The 18488-nt window shown below is 46.0% G+C and overlaps 1 protein-coding gene across 3 annotated transcripts; it reads right to left on the bottom strand.

The window, feature by feature from the left end:
- Nucleotides 1-6748: 6748 nt before the first annotated feature.
- Nucleotides 6749-10678, bottom strand: LOC123160649 (inositol 2-dehydrogenase 2). 3 transcript variants are annotated; one of them, XM_044578476.1, is made up of 7 exons: nucleotides 10297-10678; nucleotides 9826-9986; nucleotides 9446-9610; nucleotides 9206-9370; nucleotides 8780-8914; nucleotides 7668-7765; nucleotides 6749-7295 (listed from the first exon to the last, which is right to left on the bottom strand). In XM_044578476.1, the coding sequence occupies exons 1-7, from the start codon at nucleotides 10676-10678 to the stop codon at nucleotides 7103-7105; spliced, it is 1299 nt and encodes a 432-aa protein (XP_044434411.1). In that variant the 3' UTR covers nucleotides 6749-7102. The 3 variants fall into 3 exon arrangements, with proteins under 3 accessions (XP_044434411.1, XP_044434410.1, XP_044434412.1); XM_044578475.1 differs by having other exon boundaries at nucleotides 9826-10004; nucleotides 10297-10641; XM_044578477.1 differs by having other exon boundaries at nucleotides 9826-9996; nucleotides 10297-10641.
- Nucleotides 10679-18488: the final 7810 nt, after the last annotated feature.

Here is an 18488-nt window from a genome sequence, read left to right as displayed (position 1 = left end):
GAAGGACACCGTGTGTCGAGTGGTGTTCTCTTCCTCCACAGTAAGAATCTCAGGCGCCGTCACATCCTGAGGCACCTTACTGGCGGACGCTTTCCGACTCCTCCTGTGCTTCAGCGGCTCTTCATCCTCATCATCATCAGGAAGATTGATAACAGTATTGGGTGGAGCTGCGGAGAAGAATCGGGATCAGAGATCGCGAGTCAGTCGACTAAGAACGGCGTTAAGAATACAATACCTGGGTTCGAAGTTGCTGTGTCCTCCATCTCGTGGTCATCAGCCCGGGCCGAGGTTTCAGAAGTAGCAGCACTGCAACTCCGAAGGATCAGTCGACTAACTTCAGCGTCGACCAGAGACAAAGTTCACACAAAATGAGAAGATTCAAACAACACGATTACCCTGATATGGTAGGGATGGACACCTTCATCTTCGGTAGGAGCTTGATCGGCTTCGACGAGGCCGCCCTGGGCTGCTTCGGCGCCTTTTCAGTCGGCACCGGAGAGGTGGTCCGAGGGCGCTTGGTCGACTGAGTGGCGGTCGCAACCCCCTTACCACGTTCAGTCGAAGGGTCGTGGACAAGCTTCGACCGCCTTTCTGAGCGCGGTGGTACGACCTCCTCCTCCTCTTCTCCCTCGTCCTCGACGTCATCTTCATCACCGTCATCATCATCGTCGTCGTCATCATCCTCTGCAACATCTGAGTCCCATTCCTCCTCTTCCTGGCTCTCGCCCCCGCTCGCCTCGCCCTCCTCAGTCGAAGCTTGTGCCCCATTGGGCATCGAGTACAGCTCGGTGAGGGCCTAGCAGATGTCCAGACAAGGATCAGTCGACCAGTCGGCAGGGTAAACAGAAATGAATGCGACAAAAGCACAGTGGAGAGCAGGGCAAGTATACCTTGTTTGGATCGCTGTTGTGGTCGAGTGGAGGAATCCTTCTGGCTCCGCGTGGGTTATCCTTATTTCCGGTAACGGCTACCATCCACCTTTCCAGAGTGACGTCGTCGACTGCTTCTGGATGGACTCTAGTCTCGTCTTCGGTCCCACAGTACAACCACATGCAGTGGCTCCGGAACTGAAGGGGCTGGATGCGACGCCTGAGGAAGACCTCCAGAAGGTCCATGCCCATCACTCCCTCCCGAACCAACTGCACCACGTGCTCCATCAACATCTTCACGTCAGCTTTCTCCTCCGGAATCAGCTTCAGAGGGGAGGGCTTGTTCACTCGGTCCATGGTAAACGGAGGGAGTCCACTCGACTGCCCTGGCGTCGACTGGACCTGGCAGTAGAACCAAGTCGACTGCCAGCCTCTGACGGACTCGGGAAAGGTCATGGGCGGGAAGGTGCTCTTATTCCTCACCTGGATCCCCAGGCCCCCACACATTTGGACGACTCGGGTTATCTCATCACCTGGGCTCGCCTTCTTCACGGTCTGAGAGCGACACGTGAATATATGTTTGAACAAACCCCGGTGCGGTCGACAGCCCAAGAAACCCTCACACATGGACACGAATGCAGCAAGATAGGAAATGGAGTTTGGGGTAAAGTGGTGAAGCTGCGCTCCGAAGAAATTCAAGAAGCCACGGAAGAAAATACTCGGCGGCAAGGAAAACCCACGATCAACATGAGTGGCCAAAAGCACACACTCACCCTCTTCTGGTTGTGGCTGCCACTCCTTCCCCGGAAGCCTCGCAGCTCCGTGAGGGATCAAGCCCTCGTTGGCCATGTCGAGGAGGTCCTTCTCTGTGATGGTCGACTGGATCCAGTCTCCTTGAATCCAGCCCTTCGGCAGGCGGGATCTGGACGAGGACCCTCCGCGGCTGGTGGATCTCCCCTTCACCTTCTCCGACGCCGACGCCTTCTTTGCGCGCTCCAGCGCCACCGTCTTCTCCTTGGCCATGGTCGCCGGCGAGATGCGCGAAGGGAAGTGGTGCGGGGGCGAGAGCGAGCACGCTGGGCGGAGAAGAAGGAAGCAGAGAGAGGGAGAGAATGCTGAGGCGCAGCACAGAAATCCTCGCCGGGCACATTTATAAGGTCTCTTCCGAGTGGATGACAGGTGGGCCTGTCGATCTAATCATATCTGGGAGCAGTTACGCAGACTGGATACGTGGCGAAAAAGGCGGCGCGGAGATCGAGGCGTCTATGCCCCGTCCCATCCGAACGCTGCGGTCCGCCCCGCTTCGCGCGCATCCCCAAATTTCGCATCCCGCGGAATCCGCGAACAACAAATCAGTCTGTCAGACGCGGTGTTTCCGGCGATCCGTCGCTCGGAGATCGTCGAAACCCGAAAGATCACTCGACGCAAAAATAGAATGGATCGAGTCGACTGAAGGCAAATTGCTCCCTGTCGACGAAGAGATTCTTTGGTCCAGGACAACGCACGACCAGGGCACAAAGGTTAATCGGAAACGACATCAACTCCTTCCTCACTCGAAGCCTCAATCCATTCGGGGGCTAATGATGGGTTATGTACCTAGGGTAGGGTCATGGACCTGATCTAAGTACCTTACCCAAGGACACCCTTAGAAGAAGTCGCCTTCCAGTCGACCAACGAGGGACACACTCGACTGACTTGAAGGACTCGACCACGAAGACTCACTCGACCACCAGAAGGTCAAGAGGCACTCTGCACTACAACGGCCTGTAATCAAGTAGACTTTATGATAGTAAAGGCACTTTATGTGGGACGTTACCAGTAACGCCCCAGACTTAACTCACCTTAAACCCTCTCCTACGTGGGCTGGCTGGGGTCCTGGCGCACTCTATATAAGCCACCCCCCTCCACAGGCAGAAGGGTTCGGCACCTTGTAACTCATATACTCATAATCCACTCGACCGCCTCCGGGCTCCGAGACGTAGGGTTGTTACTTCCTCCGAGAAGGGCCTGAACTCGTACATCCTTTGTGCTTACAACCTCTCCATAGCTAGGACCTTGCCTCTCCATACCTACCCCCCACTCTACTGTCAGGCTTAGAACCACGACAGTTACGATGTTCGGACACACCATTACACTGTGGTGTTCCATGTGGCGTGAGCTATGAAACTATTCCACGTTGTTCACTCTGAAATTCTTTGAACTTTTCAAATGTTTCAGACTTGTGCTTCATTAAGTAGATATACCCATATCTGCTCAAATCATCAGTGAAGGTTAGAAAATAACAATGCTTGCCACGAGCATCAACACTCATTGGATCGCATACATCGGTATGTATTATTTCCAATAAATCAGTAGCTCGTTCCATTTTTCCGAAGAACGGAGTTTTAGTCATCTTGCCCAAAAGGCACGGTTCGCAAGTATCAAATGATTCATAATCAAGTGATTCCAAAAACCCATCAACATGGAGTTTCTTCATGCGCTTTACACCGATATGACCCAAACTGCAGTGCCACAAATAAGTTGCACTATCATTATCAACTTTGCATCTTTTGGCATCAATATTATGAATATGTGTATCACTACGATCGAGATCCAACAAACTATTTTCATTGGGTGTATGATCATCGGAGGCTCTATTCATGTAAACAGAATAACAATTATTCTCTGACTTTAAATGAATAACCGTATTGCAATAAACATGATCAAATCATATTCATGCTCAACGCAAACGCCAAATAACATTTATTTAGGTTTAACACTAATCCCAAAAGTATACGGAGTGTGTGATGATGATCATATCAATCTTGGAACTAATTCCAACACTAATCGTCACTTCCCCTCAACTAGTCTCTGTTTATTATGTAACTCATGTTTTCGAGTTACTAATCTTAGCAACCGAACAAGTATCAAATACCCAGGGGCTACTATAAACACTAGTAAGGTACACATCAATAACCTGTATATCACATATACCCTTGTTCACTTTGCCATCCTTCTTATCCACCAAATATTCAGGGCATTTCCGCTTCCAGTGACCATTTCCTTTGTAGTAGAAGCACTCAGTTTCAGGCTTTGGTCTAGCTTTGGGCTTGTTTGCGGGAGTGACAACTTGCTTGTCATTCTACTTGAAGTTCCCTTTCTTTCCCTTTGCCCTTTTCTTGAAACTAGTGGTCTTGTCAATCATCAACACTTGATGCTCTTTCTTGATTTCTACCTTCGTTGATTTCAATATCACGAAGAGCTCAGGAATCATTTTCGTCATCCTTTGCATACTATAGTTCATCACGAAGTTCTACTAACTTGCTGATGGTGACTAGAGAACTCTATCAATTACTATCTTATCTAGAAGATTAACTCCCACTTGATTCAAGCGATTGTAGTACCCAGACAATCTGAGCACATGCTCACTAGTTGAGCAATTCTCCTCCATCTTTTAGCTATAGAACTTGTTGGAGACTTCATATCTCTCAACTCGGGTATTTGCTTGAAATATTAACTTCAACTCCTGGAACATCTCATATGGCCCATGACGTTCAAAACGTCTTTGAAGTCCCGATTCTAAGCCGTTAAGCATGGTGCACTAAAATATCAAGTAGTCATCATATTGAGCTAGCCAAACGTTCATAGCGTCTGCATTTGCTCCTGCAATAGGTCTGTCACCTAGCGGTGCATCAAGGACATAATTCTTATGTGCAGCAATGAGGATAAACCTCAGATCACTGATCCAGTCCGCATCATTGCTACTATCATCTTTCAACTTAGTTTTCTCTAGGAACACATATAAAACATAGGGAAGCAACAACGCGAGCTATTTATCTACAACATAATTTGCAAAATACTATCAGGATTAAGTTCATGATAAATTAATGTTCAATTAATCATATTACTTAAGAACTCCCACTTAGATAGACATCCCTCTAATCATCTAAGTGATCACGTGATCCAAATCAACTAAACCATGTCCGATCATCACGTGAGATGGAGTAGTTTTCAATGGTGAACATCATTATGTTGATCATATCTGCTATATGATTCACGATCGACCCTCAGTGTTCCGAGGCCATATCTGTATATGCTAGGCTCGTCAAGTTTAACCTGAGTATTCCGCGTGTGCTACTGTTTTGCACCCGTTGTATTTGAACGTAGAGCCTATCACACCCGATCATCATGTGGTGTCTCAGCATGAAGAACTTTCGCAACGGTGCATACTCAGGGAGAACACTTATACCTTGAAATTTAGTGAGAGATCAACTTATAATGCTACCATCAATCAAAGCAAAATAAGATGCATAAAGGATAAACATCACATGCAATCAATATAAGTGATATGATATGGCCATCATCATCTTGTGCTTGTGATCACCACTCTGAAGCACCGTCATGGTCACCATCGTCACCGGCATGAAACCATGATCTCCATCATCTTGATCTATATCAATGTGTCATCACATGGTCGCCTCGCCAACTATTGCTCTTGCAACTATTGCTATCGTATAGCGATAAAGTAAAGCAATTATTTGGCGCTTGCATCTTATGCAATAAAGAGACAACCATAAGGCTTTTGCCAGTTACCGATAACTTCAACAAAACATGACCATCTCATACAACAACTTATATTTCATCACGTCTTGACCATATCATATCACAACATGCCCTGCAAAAACAAGTTAGACGTCCTCTACTTTGTTGTTGCAAGTTTTACGTGGCTGCTACGGGCTGAGCAAGAACCGTTCTTACCTACGCATCAACACCACAATGATAGTTCGTCAAGTTAGTGTTGTTTTAACCTTCTCAAGGACCGGGCGTAGCCACACTCGGTTCAACTAAAGTTGGAGAAACTGACACCCGCCAGCCACCTATGTGCAAAGCACGTCGGTAGAACCAGTCTCACGTAAGCGTATGCGTAATGTCGGTCCGGGCGGCTTCATCCAACAATACCGCCGAACCAAAGTATGACATGCTGGTAAGTAGTATGACTTGTATCGCCCACAACTCACTTGTGTTCTACTCGTGCATATAACATCTACGCATAAAACCTAGCTCGGATACCACTGTTGGGGAACATAGTAATTTCAAAAAAAATCCTACGCACACGCAAGATCATGGTGATGCATAGCAACGAGAGGGGAGAGTGTTGTCCACGTACCCTCATAGACCGAAAGTGGAAGCTTTAGCACAACGCGGTTGATGTAGTCGTACGTCTTCACGATCCGACCGATCAAGTACCGAATGTACGGCACCTCCGAGTTCAGCACACGTTCAGCTCGATGACGTCCCACGAACTCCGATCAAGCAGAGCTTTGCGGGAGAGTTCCGTCAGCACGACGACGTGATGACGGTGTTGATGATGCTACCGATGCAGGGCTTCGCCTAAGCACCGCTACGATATTACCGAGGTGGAATATGGTGGAGGGGGGCACCGCACACGGTTAAGAGATCAAGAGATCAATTGTTGTGTCTAGAGGTGCCCCCCTGCCCCCGTATATAAAGGAGCAAGGGGGAGGTCGGCTAGCCTTGGGGCACACCAAGAAGGGAAGGAGTCCTCCTAGTAGGAGTAGGACTTCCCTCTTTCCTAGTCCAACTAGGAAAAGGAAGGGGGAAGGAAGGAGAGGGAAAGGAGAAGGTGACTCTGCAAGGAGCTTATAACCACGCAGTCTCACCTACCATCGGCATCTAATGCGCAACAAATGCACGGTACATCTCTGGCATGATTATCTCGTTCTACGGGTCAGTTTCAAATAGTACTTGGGAAAAATGAATTGGAAGCTACAGGTTAGGTACATTTTCTTAAAATTGATACGGTCAAGGACCGCTTGGCATGAGCGGTTCGCTATCTCACAAAACAAAACAATGATATGGCCAGGGGAATCAAAGGCGGATAACTGAAATCATTTGATATTTGGAATATATCTATACATACATACATGATCATCGTTGCCAGTTTGTGGATCACTTTGCTCTTAGAAAGAACAAAAAAGGAAATATAAACATTCCTTAATACTCCCTCCGTCTGGGAATACTTGTCCTCGAAATGGTTGTATGTAGACTTATTTTAGTTATAGATACATCCATTTTATCCATTTCTAAGACAAGTATTTCCAGACGGAGGGAGTAGCTTACTGCGCAAGACAGGCAATTACCCAGTGCATGCAAGTTGAAGAAAATCAGCTTATGCTATTACAGATGTATACAACTGATACGAAATCTGTAGTGCATCGATAAATCGCTGATTATCAGCTTGATAGCACCTCCTCAATGGTGACGAAACGGCCTTTCTCGATCGACAATTGGCCAGCCACACCAATTGCAACAGATAGTAAGCCGTCATCCAAACTGATAGCTGGGCTACATGCACCTTGTGCCCTGATGGCAGACAGGAAATTCAGGTGCTCCAAGTAGCTAGATCCATGGTGAAGCCCCTGGTACCTAAGGAATGTATGTACAGCTCGTTAGATACTACTCCCTCCGTTCTAAATTACTTGTCGCACGAATGAATGTATGTAGATGTATTTTAGTTCTAGATACATCCATTTCAGCGACGAGTAATTTGGAACGGAGGGAGTACTCTACATGACAATTTGATGGTAAACCACTCGTCCTAAAGTACAGAAAGGAGTTCTTATTGAAAGCTAGTAGAAAGGTATGAAGTCTCAAATCTAAACCAGTTCTATTTCTTAAAGAATCACTATTATAATAGGAGCTGTATCTCCCATCAGAAGAATCTATTTTCTTAATATTTTGCTATTAAAATGTTAAGATCCGGAAAACATTGATATATTGTGACAAAGTAGTACATACTTGATTCGTTCATCTTCGGCCTTTAACGTTACAACTCCATCTCTGCCTCCTGCTCGCTTTCCAACCCTCACAACGCCCTCTGGAACAAAAGCCTCGCCCTGTTTGAAAATTCATATTACAAACAGACACTCCATAAATTGAATTGATATACAAGTCTTACATGTCATAGACTCAGGAGTGCCTAAAGTATGACCTTTTTAATCCTACACATGCAATTAACATTCTAAGAGGCTATAGCTAGCACATGGGTTGGGAAGACAGGCAGGTCCATTGTCCTGGAGAAAAGAAACACCCACAGCACTTGCCCCTCACTCCGATGCAACAATTTGAAGCAAGTTTCGTGAAATCCTAGTAATCGGAGAAACGGAGCATCGGTTGCATGAGCAGCTTGAACTTCGTTTCACGACGCCTTCCTTCTTATTTGATCCCACCATGTGATAACTGTGTCATGGCTCGTGGCATTTGTCTCCTTTCAAGTTCTTAGTTTTGCACAAAGCTAACCCTTTTTTGAGGTGCTACAGTTATCTCCAAGGATTGCGGTAAATATTGATGATTCCTTCATAGTAGATTCACCAGTGAACTACAGCCTCTCTGCAGACCAGAGCATGCAAAAGGACTAAGCCTAGAGGATGCAATATTACGCAGACAGGTCCCACATTTGATACGGTTCGTACTACATCTGATACGCATCAAATGTAGAGATGCATGTGATATATCACCAAGGACCATTGACGATTCATTCATAATAGATCCACCAGTGAGCTGAGGTGGGGGTAAAGGTCCAAGGACCTGTACTGCCTTATAACTCTTTGAGCTAAGCGATGACATAAATAATAAAACTAAGCATCAAAGCCTGTCTTACTAGTCAGGGGCGAGCCCTCTCGCACCGTCCTTGGACCTTTACCCCTATCTCTATCACCAAAGACCGTTACTGAGTTGTGAATTGGCAAAGCCTATGTACAGCCAGTGTATATAACGGCATACTCATATTTGGCTATAACTTTGTGAAAATCAACACCATTTCATGATTGGGAGATGTATTATGTGTCTCCAACAACCATAGAACAAATAATCCCTGTTTTACTTAAATGTGAAGATATCTGGGGTTGTACCTTTCCAGTGTCACCAACAACAGAAATTTCCTGCTCATTTTTACTGCCTTCAGCAAACATGCAGAGATCAAGCATGCCACGACAGCCATTATCGAATTCTATGATCACATATGCATTATCAATTATATCTGGTACCTGCATCCAGAGAGAATTTTTAGGAATCAAGCACCACTGTTTTAACTGAAATGTGTCTACTAATATTATAATCAGAAGAGATCAAAAATTGTTTGATAGCTTGAAATAAATATATATTGTAGTCACTTGGCAAGTTCTGATTCCATCCAGTATTCCATAAATCCCTGAATAGAACATACTAATAAGGAATCCTTATCATGCACTACTACTTCAGCATGCATATTTTTTAACTCGCAAGACCATAATGAGTAGCACAGTGAAAGGAGAGAGCTTGTAGTCAATGAACCTGACCTTTCCATCATAAACCTCATCCTTATGGTTAACATCAATAGCTCCAGAAGCCATCACACGAACAGGGTTCGCATCTGCAAACAATCTTATCAAATCAAAAAAGTGGCAGCACTTCTCAACCAGAGTCCCCCCACTGTTGCAATTAAACCTATTCCAGTTGTTCACCTGCAAGGGTTTTAGCAGTTACACACAGAAGGAAATTATTAATTATTACAAGTACCATAGATTGGGCTCCCGTACCTTAACAAGGAAAGGAAACCGGTGTTCACGGATAGCCACCATTCTGACCTGCCCTAGTGTGCCACTTTTAACAATATCTATCAGCTTAGCGACCGGCGGCATATACCGGTATTCTAATCCGACTTGCATGAGTATGTCCGGTCTCTGTTTGGCAGCCTCTATGACCTATACGGGGACACCAAAACTTCAGATATCAAAATGAATAAGCTTGCAGAGATTCGGTGGACTGACGAATTGTAATCGTTGGTTTTAATGGATCCCTTAAATGGTTAATTATACAGTAGTTTCTCCTCGTATATCAGAAAGGTACTGTATATTTTACTTTACAGCAGTTAACAAGCACATTGCATAGCACATCCCTGACCAGAATATGACGTCACCTTCTTGCAGTCCTGTACCGTGGTGCACAGAGGCTTCTCAACAAGAACGTGGTGCGGCTTGGCATAACCAATGATGTCCATGAGTATCTCAGAGTGTGTCATGTTTGGCGATGACACAACAACGGCGTCACAGAGCCCGCTGTCCAGCAACTCGCGATGACCTGAAAATGTCTTGAAACCTTCTAGTTTTCAGGATTTGGTAACCAACCAGAAACACGCACAATTGCACGGTACATACAGTCTATCATCTGCAGTCAAAGTATTTGTGGAACAGCTAGTATTTTGAACATTGTTGCCATGCACCTAATACTTCCAACCAAATATAGCTCGGATAGAATCAAAGTACCAATCAACGGTAGACTACAGAATACTAGCTGATTATGTATGACTGGCTCTACATTCTACAACCAGCAAGGCGGCGGTAATATGTAGTACTATCATATTCATGTGACTGGAGGCTGTGGCAGGTACCTGGGGAGGTGGCAGGCCAAGCTCCGCAGCGAGGCGGAGGCCAAGGAGGAGGGACTCCGGGTGGGGGTCGGCGAGGCAGGTGACGCAGACGCGGACGGACTGCTCCCGCTCGACTTCTCCGGCGAGGTGGGCGAGGTTGTGGAGGTGCTCCCTCCCCATCATCCCGACCCCAACTATCCCGTACCTCACTTCCGCCGCTGCGGGCGCCATGGCTGCCCCTACTCCCTCTCGCGCCATCTCCGAACGAATCTGGACGGGATTTCGAGCGAGGAGTGGGCGGGGGATTGGATGTTTTGCCCCACTTTACATTTACACTGGATTTGATGATTTGCCCCATGATTTGTTCCATGTTTATCTCAACGCCAACTGACCCCGGCCCCATCCGTCATTCTCAATGGCCAAATGATCAAAGTTACTCCCTTCGTTCCTAAATCCTCCCTCCGTCCGAAAATACTTGTCATCAAAATGGATAAAAAAGAATGTATCTACAACTAATATACATCTAGATACATCCCCTTCTATTCATTTTGATGACAAGTATTTTCGGACGGAGGGAGTATATGTCTTTCTAGAGATTTTAACAAGTGACAACATACGAAACAAAATGAGTGAATCTACACTCTAAAATATGTCTATATACATAAGTATGTGATAGTCTATTTGAAATCTCTAAAAAGACTTTTATATTTATGAACGGGGGGAGTAGAAGAAAAGGAGGGGCAAAAGATTCAATTTCTCGGAGTGGATGTGCGACTGATCATAAAATCAGGTTTTGCTACCGGCCGTTGGATCATCGATGGTGGGTAGATGAGCTATCGACTCTCTGCGCCGTGGGCAAAGGCCGAGTCACAAAGGCAACTTTAACAGAGACCCAATTAGTCCGTTGATGTTCGCCAAGTCCAAAACTGTTGAAAGTACTTCCTTCGTCCGGAAATACTTGTTGGAAAAATGGATAAAAATAGGTGTATCTAGAACTAAAATACGTCTATGTACATTCATTTCTCCGACAAGTATTTTTGGACGGAGGGAATATAAGATAGACTAGATTTCTTGTACTCCAAACTGATCATGTGCTTCTATATACTCCTTCCATTCCTAAATATTTAGAGATTTTGAAAGTGCTAGTATCGACTAGAGGGGGGTGAATAGGCGATTTTTATGAAGGTCTTCAAAATTTGGAAGTTTCGAAGACAAACAATAGAAATGACCTAGTTGATGTGCAGCGGAAGATAAACTATCATAAGCAAACCATAGTCAAATATGCAATGATGTGAAAGTACAGGACTAATAGCAGCTAAATAGTAAGGATCAGGATGAAAGATAGTATGAAGCCAATCAACAGTAGTAGTCAAGCAATGAAGTCAAACAGATACACAGATAGGCAATGAATTCACGAAGACAAACTTAAGTAAAGGAAGGGAGAGGATAGAACCAGTCACTTGTTGAAGACACAGGATTTGTTGGACCAGTTCCAGTTGCTGTGACAACTGTACGTCTGGTTAGGGAGGCTGAGATTCAACTCAGAAGACCGCGTCTTCACCTTGTTCCCCTTGAGCTAAGGACACATAGTCCTCGCCCAATCACTCTGGTAAGTCTTCAAGGTAGACTTCCAAACCTTCACAGACTTCGTTCACCGGCAATCCACAATGACTCTTGGATGCTCAGAATGCGACGCCTAACCGGTTGGAGGATACACAATCCTCAAGTGTAATAAGTCTCACAGACAGAAAGACTTTAGTGATGCCTAACACTCTTTGGCTCTGGGTGTTTGGCCTTTGTCCTCGCAAGGATTTCTCTCTCAAAGGCTTCGAGGTGGGTTGCTCTCAAACGATAAAAGTCGTGCACTAACTCTGAGCAGCCACCAATTTATGGTGTAGGGGGTGGGCTATTTATAGACACTGGGCAACCCGACCTGATATGTCCGAAATGACCCTGGGTCACTAAGGAACTGACACGTGTTTCAACGGTCAGATTTCAAACACACACGGCAACTTTACTTGGGCTACAAGCAAGGCTGACTCATCTAGCTCAGGATAAGATTTGCTCTCATTGTCTTCGCTCAAAGACATAGGATTTGGGTTGAGCATCACTTCAGTCATTCTGACTTAGTTCACTTGGACCCCACTTAACAGTACGGTGGTTCCTATGACTCAACAAAGAAGAAAAGGAAATAACGAAACCACACAGTCTTCGCGCTCCATAGTCTTCACACAATGTCTTCTCATGTCATAGTCTTCAATATGAATATCTTCTCATACCACCATTGTCTTCAATGTCTTCATACATTTTTAGGGGTCATCTCCGGTAGGTAAACCGAATCAATGAGGGACACTACCTGCGTTATCCTGCAATTCTCATAAACGCATTAGTCCATCAACCAACTTTGTCGTCAATACTCCAAAACCAACTAGGGGTGGCACTAGATGCACTTACAATCTCCCCCTATTTGGTGATTGATGACAAACTGGTTGAAGTTTTCAACGGGGATAAAGTATGTGAAATTGTAAAGGATAGGGTATTGTCTTCATAAGTAGTAAGGGCTCCCCCTGAAGATGTGCATATAAGTAATTTGCTTTTGAAATGCAAATGCACATGGCAGGTTGTACTTGTGGAGATCCTCTTCAACTTATGAAGATAATTCATCATGCATGAAATGATATAGCAAATAGAATGACATGCATAATGAAAAATGGACGTCTGCAGAATGATCTAAGTGCGGAAGTTATCATCGCACATGCGGAATTTATCATCGCATCACAGTAAAGCAAATAAGTAGCAGACGACCATCGAGTTTAAGTGTTACAACTCAAAGAACCAAATGTTTCAAAAGCGAGAGAGTTGTAAACACGAGGCAAAATATAAAGCAACCGCCCATATGAACCTGCTTGAAGACTATCAACTCATATGCTTCTCCCCCTTTTGTCAGTAAGGACCAAAAAGGTTTGAAGACATAGAGCATCTACTCGTCCTCATGAGTAGGTGAAGCAGCAGGGTTGTCGTTGTTGCTTGGCGGTGCAGACGTACTTGGTGCAGTGTCGATGTGTGCAGAAGTAGGAGGCGGTGAAGTAGCATCATCTTCATCATCGATTACGCTAGCATTCACAGTTGCCGCGGAGGAAAAATAGTCAGAGTCTTCAAGGGATGGAGTGCGACGTAGGACTGCAGTCCGTGGAGGAGTGGAGTCAAACTTGAATCTTTCAGTGAAGCCATCGTCTTGAAGATCAGCTTCAGCACTAAGCAGCGTCAAACTCTTCCATGTTCGCCGACAAGTCTCGTGAGCAACAAATGCATTCTTAGTGGCAAGATTTCGAATGCGATTGACGTCCACCAAGAGGCTTTGCATCTGTCTCTTGAGCCAATAGTGATGCTTATCTTGTTTTTGATGAAGTGCCACAAGAAGTTCTCGGTCATTTAGAACACGAGAGTGCTTCTTAGGCCTTTGGGTAATGGTGCTTTCAGTGGCTTCAGTTTGCGCACGATGAGGCAGATGAGTATTTCCAGCCATTGGATAGATTCGTGTTACTTCTTGAATGCCTTCCATGGACTGAGTGAAACTTTGGTGATCAGCATTTTAAAGACAAAGAGGCTCCTTGGCAGGCTCAGGCTATATGGCTTCAACTGACATATCAACCTCTGGTAGAAAGATCAGATGATTGCGAGCAGAGGGCTGATAGTTGACAGAAGAGTGTCGCTTGATGAGGCGCATGACCCATGGAGCATAAAACTTCAGACCAAAAAGGTCAGATCCAGAAGCAGCAAGTTGTCTAATGAAGAATTCTTGAGAATTGAAGCTGATGCCATTGAGGATGTAGAAGACCAATGTCTTCATGGCTCCTTCAAGCTTTGCAGCTGATGAATGTCCTTTGATAGGCCATAGAGTTCGCCTGATGATATGATATATGGTGCGAGGCAAATACTCAAGGTCATCAACAAAGAACTCTGTTGGATATTCAGCGTCAGATGGCAAAGGCTTCATCATGCTCAACATCTGGCTCATATTGGGTTCAAGCTTGTGGAAGATGCTCTCCTGTGCATTGCGGTGTAGTTGGCAGTCAGGTTCATAGAAATCTCCGGGAGTGGATAGGCCAGTAAGCTCAATGATGTCAAGAGCTTTGGCTTCATGATGAACATTTCCAGTCATCCACTCGAGAACACATGTCTTGATGTCTCTGTTGTAGCCGCGAATGTGGAGGGTAGCATAGAATCGAAGCAAAAGTTCTTCATTCCAATGTTCTTTGTCTGTCACAAAACTGAGCAGACCAGCATCACGAAAGCAGTCGAGTGCTTCTTCTAAGCACGGCAGTCTAGCAATGGCTTCAGCGTCGAGGCGCATATGAGGGAAAATGCGCCCTTGATCATACAGAACACAGGAGTAATAGCTTAGCTGTTGATAGCTCCGGATACGATCTGATGATATCCTTGGCTTTGAGTGGGGGTTCTTGGCGCTGTCAAAGAAGGTATTGTGGCTTTTGAAGCCATTAGCATTGAAGGACCCTGGAGAGTTTATAGTACCTGGAAACCTTGGCAATCTTGGCTTTGGTTTCTGGACCTGAGGCCTATGCTCAACATGATAATCAAATTGAGGTCCAGAGGCAGTAGGCGAAGGGACCAGAATGGGCCATCGGACAGTGGTTAGCTGACCATGATTGTATGCTTGCTCAATTGTATGGGGCCTTAGTGGCGGAACAGGAGCAGTGGCAACAGCTGAGACTTCAGGCTGCACAACAGGTGCTTCGGGAGTAGTTGCCTCATTAGCTTCAGGCACCCTGGTTGGTTCAAGCTCCACATTAGCTTCAGCCATGACTACGTCATTGGCTTCACTTGCGTTGGTAGTAGCAGCTTCAGGATTTTCAACCTCCACCTGACGAGCTGGAGTGTCGGGCACTGGCACGTTCCCATCAGGAACAGCTTCTTCAATAACTGGGGAAGTAGGGACATGTACGTCTTCTTATCTTTCATTTGCTGATGCAGCCGGAATGTCTTCAGCAGCTTGGGCTTCAGACGCGGAGACATTCTCAGTTGGAGTGGCTTCAGGAAACACTTGACGTGCAACAGGTTGATGATGCACTTCTCCTTCTGGAACGCTCAAAAAAGGGACTTGAGGCTTTTGTCCTTCCTGCGAAATGCTGGCAACGCCTTTGAAGATGGAGTTGGCTGGGCCTCAAAGTCTTCTTCTTCTTCTTGCACGGGTGGTGTAGCTTGTGGTTGTTGTTGGGGAGTACTTGGGGAGTCTTGTTGCTGTGGGTGATCAGCCCACGATGCATCCTGAGCAATTGGCGCCAGAGGACGACCAATGCTAATGAGTTCGCTGTTCGTGAGAATAGGCGATGATACCACGTTGTGTTCGATCAGAGGAAGAACTTCATCATCTTCAACATTGTCATCTTGACCAATGTCTTCAGCAGCGGTGGGTTCAGCTGCTGGAATATCTTCAGCTTCATGAGCCTCTGTGGGAGCAGGCTCATGGACTATCATCCGTCTTTCTTGATGTTCACACGCAGGGCGAACCACTGAGATGGGTTCAACAACCAAGGGCTCTGTGGGAGCAGCCCTATTCTTCTTGGTCTTGCGCTTCTTCTTGGAGGGAGCGGTATTAGAGGCTTCAGTATTCCTCCTCTTTCTGGCTTCAGCCTCGGCAGCCCTTGTCTTCTTTTTTTCTGAAGCGGTTGACAGGACCTTTGGCTTCGAGCCAGTCATGCTGCTTGGGAAGACAATGCGAGGTGCTTCTTGACTTGAAGGCGCAGGTTTGGCAGTAGAGAGCTTCTTCTTCTTCTTTGCAGCCATCCTGGGGTCAATGCCAGGACGGCCAAGAGACTTGCGCTTCTCAGCCTCATTGTAGGCAAGCACACACTTGTCAGCCAAACTCTTCATACGTTCGCGAGAGCCTTGGGCATCTTGGCACTTCTTGAGAAAGGCTTCTTTAAGCTCATTCAGCATGACCTTGAAGTTTCTGACATCTTGCACGCTGAGCTTCGCCACATGCTTCTTGAACTGAGCCTTCTCATAATCAATTTTGTTCTTCAGCTCAACGATGCGCTGAGCGAGAGCTAGCTCAGAAGCAATGGCGCCATTAAAGGAGACGCTGAGTCCAATGGGAAGCTGCAGATCTTCAAAACTGAGATTTGGGGTGTCAAACCACTCATCAATGAAGTTATGGATGATTGCCACATCGAAGAGAGGTAAGTTGTTGAAGATTTCTGCTTCTTCCTTGCTCTTGATCAGTTGCTCAAGGGCATCATCTGCAAGATCTTCATCGCTGGACAGATCAATGGGTTCTTCACGCAGAATGGTAACAGGAGTCAAGGTTTTATCAGTATGCCTGACGATTTGCTTTTTCTTCTCCGTTTTCTTGGAGATTCGGGATTGATCTTCAGACTGCATACTGTCTTCAGGAGGTGCAGTGGCCAGCGGCTTCGCACGTGAAGCTTTTGGAGCAGCTGATCGTGAAGTCTTTGGCTTCTGCGGCTTTGGAGGAGGAGCTGGGGCTTCATCAGTGTCAGCATCATTATCAGAATGATCTACTCTGGCACCTTGGACCAAGATGTAGGTGATGAGGCCGTCAAGGTTGGAGAAGGGGCCGATGACATTGGGTTCTGCATCACGTGAGCCATCAGCACGGGGAGCAGAGGGACCAGGGTTGAAGTCTAATCCCAATGACTTCTTGTTCTCCTTGGCCGAAGCCTTTGCGTGCTGGAAGTTGCGCTTGAAGAGAGTATCATCGCGACACCAGAGTAATGATGAGGGATCAACATTCTCAGGCTGAGGTCCTCGGACCATGCAGGAATAGAAACCTTGTGCAATAGCTTCAGCTCTGTTCTTGGGTTGAAGGCCTCGATAGAGAATATCACCCCAAGGACTCTTGATAGCATTCTTCTCTACATATTCCTTGGTCACGAACGTGTACTTGAACCATTCTTCAGCCCAATAGCGTCGAATCCATTGGATTCGTGTCTTGCGCTGATGATAATTCTCTTCAGGATCTGTCTTGTAGAGCTCTGCTAGGTCATCAGGCAGATCTTTTGATGTTCCCCCTCGACGCTGTCTGCCACCCTTCCTTGCTGATTTTTCTGCACCCATGAACTTCAAACTGAATGGCTTCAATACGTTCAAAGGCTTCAGAGACTTACGCTTGCTGGTCAAGCAGGAACTGGCTTCAGGAGAATTAATGTGATGTTGTAAGTATTCTGTAAACGAATGCAGACTATGAGAACCAAGGGATTCTCCCACGGACATGTACCTGTGATAGCATTAGAGATGCGAGGGAAGGGGAAGAGTTCATATGCATTCTCAGAAGATTTTGAAGATAAATCAGTTTGAAGACATTGACCTCATGATGCGAAGACATTCACTTATATGGGTTGAGTTGGTTCCAGATTTGTACGAATCCGTGAATAGGTACAAGTGAGGAATCAAACTAGATATGAGATCTAAGTGAATAGACTAGGCAGTATGAAATGCAGACAGAATAGATCTAACACAGTGTAGGCAGAAACCACTTCCGGTAAATAGGATGAAATCTTGAAGATCAAAAAGGTGGTAAAAATAGAGTTATAATTACCGCACGAAGAACTGCTAGATGGGATGAATAGGAGACCGAGCAGTTCAGTCCATCGTGCCCTAACTTGGCGACGGAGGACACCTACGGCGATGGCAGAGAGGACGATGTCCGTGGTCGGCGTGAGGACAGCGTCGGAGAAGTCGCGGCAGCTAAGCGCTTCGTCGCCGGCATCGTCGAGAGATAGCGGTGGCGCTAGGGTTTTGACGAGGTGGAGAGGTGGAAGAAGGATTTCTTTACCGCAGGGAACAAGTATTTATAAGTAGGTGTGCGGCACAGCGCAATTACGCTGGTGCCCCTGGCGGTTCACATCTGAGGGGCATGTGGCAATCATGCAACATACTCAGAGTTGTCCTACGTTCCCACGGCCGCCAGGCATGTCGGATGGTTGTTCCGACTTCTCCGGATTTCAACAATAAAGATGAGTTATTTAAAACAGACTTAATGTTTGTCGTTGTGCCTTCTGCTGACTAGGACGCAGAGAAGACATTCGACAGTTTCAATAGAATGCATATGATTTGGACAGATAGAGTTTGAGATTGAAAGCATAGAGAGGTTAGGGTCCGATCACATTCACTTAGTTCAAAAGATTCATCTTGAAGACATAGCTATAAGTGAATGCTGTAGAGGACAGAAC

The sequence above is a fragment of the Triticum aestivum genome, chromosome 7B (genome assembly GCF_018294505.1).
Source record: "Triticum aestivum cultivar Chinese Spring chromosome 7B, IWGSC CS RefSeq v2.1, whole genome shotgun sequence".
Taxonomy (NCBI): Eukaryota; Viridiplantae; Streptophyta; class Magnoliopsida; order Poales; family Poaceae; genus Triticum; species Triticum aestivum.
This window is presented reverse-complemented; position numbering and strand designations above follow the sequence as displayed.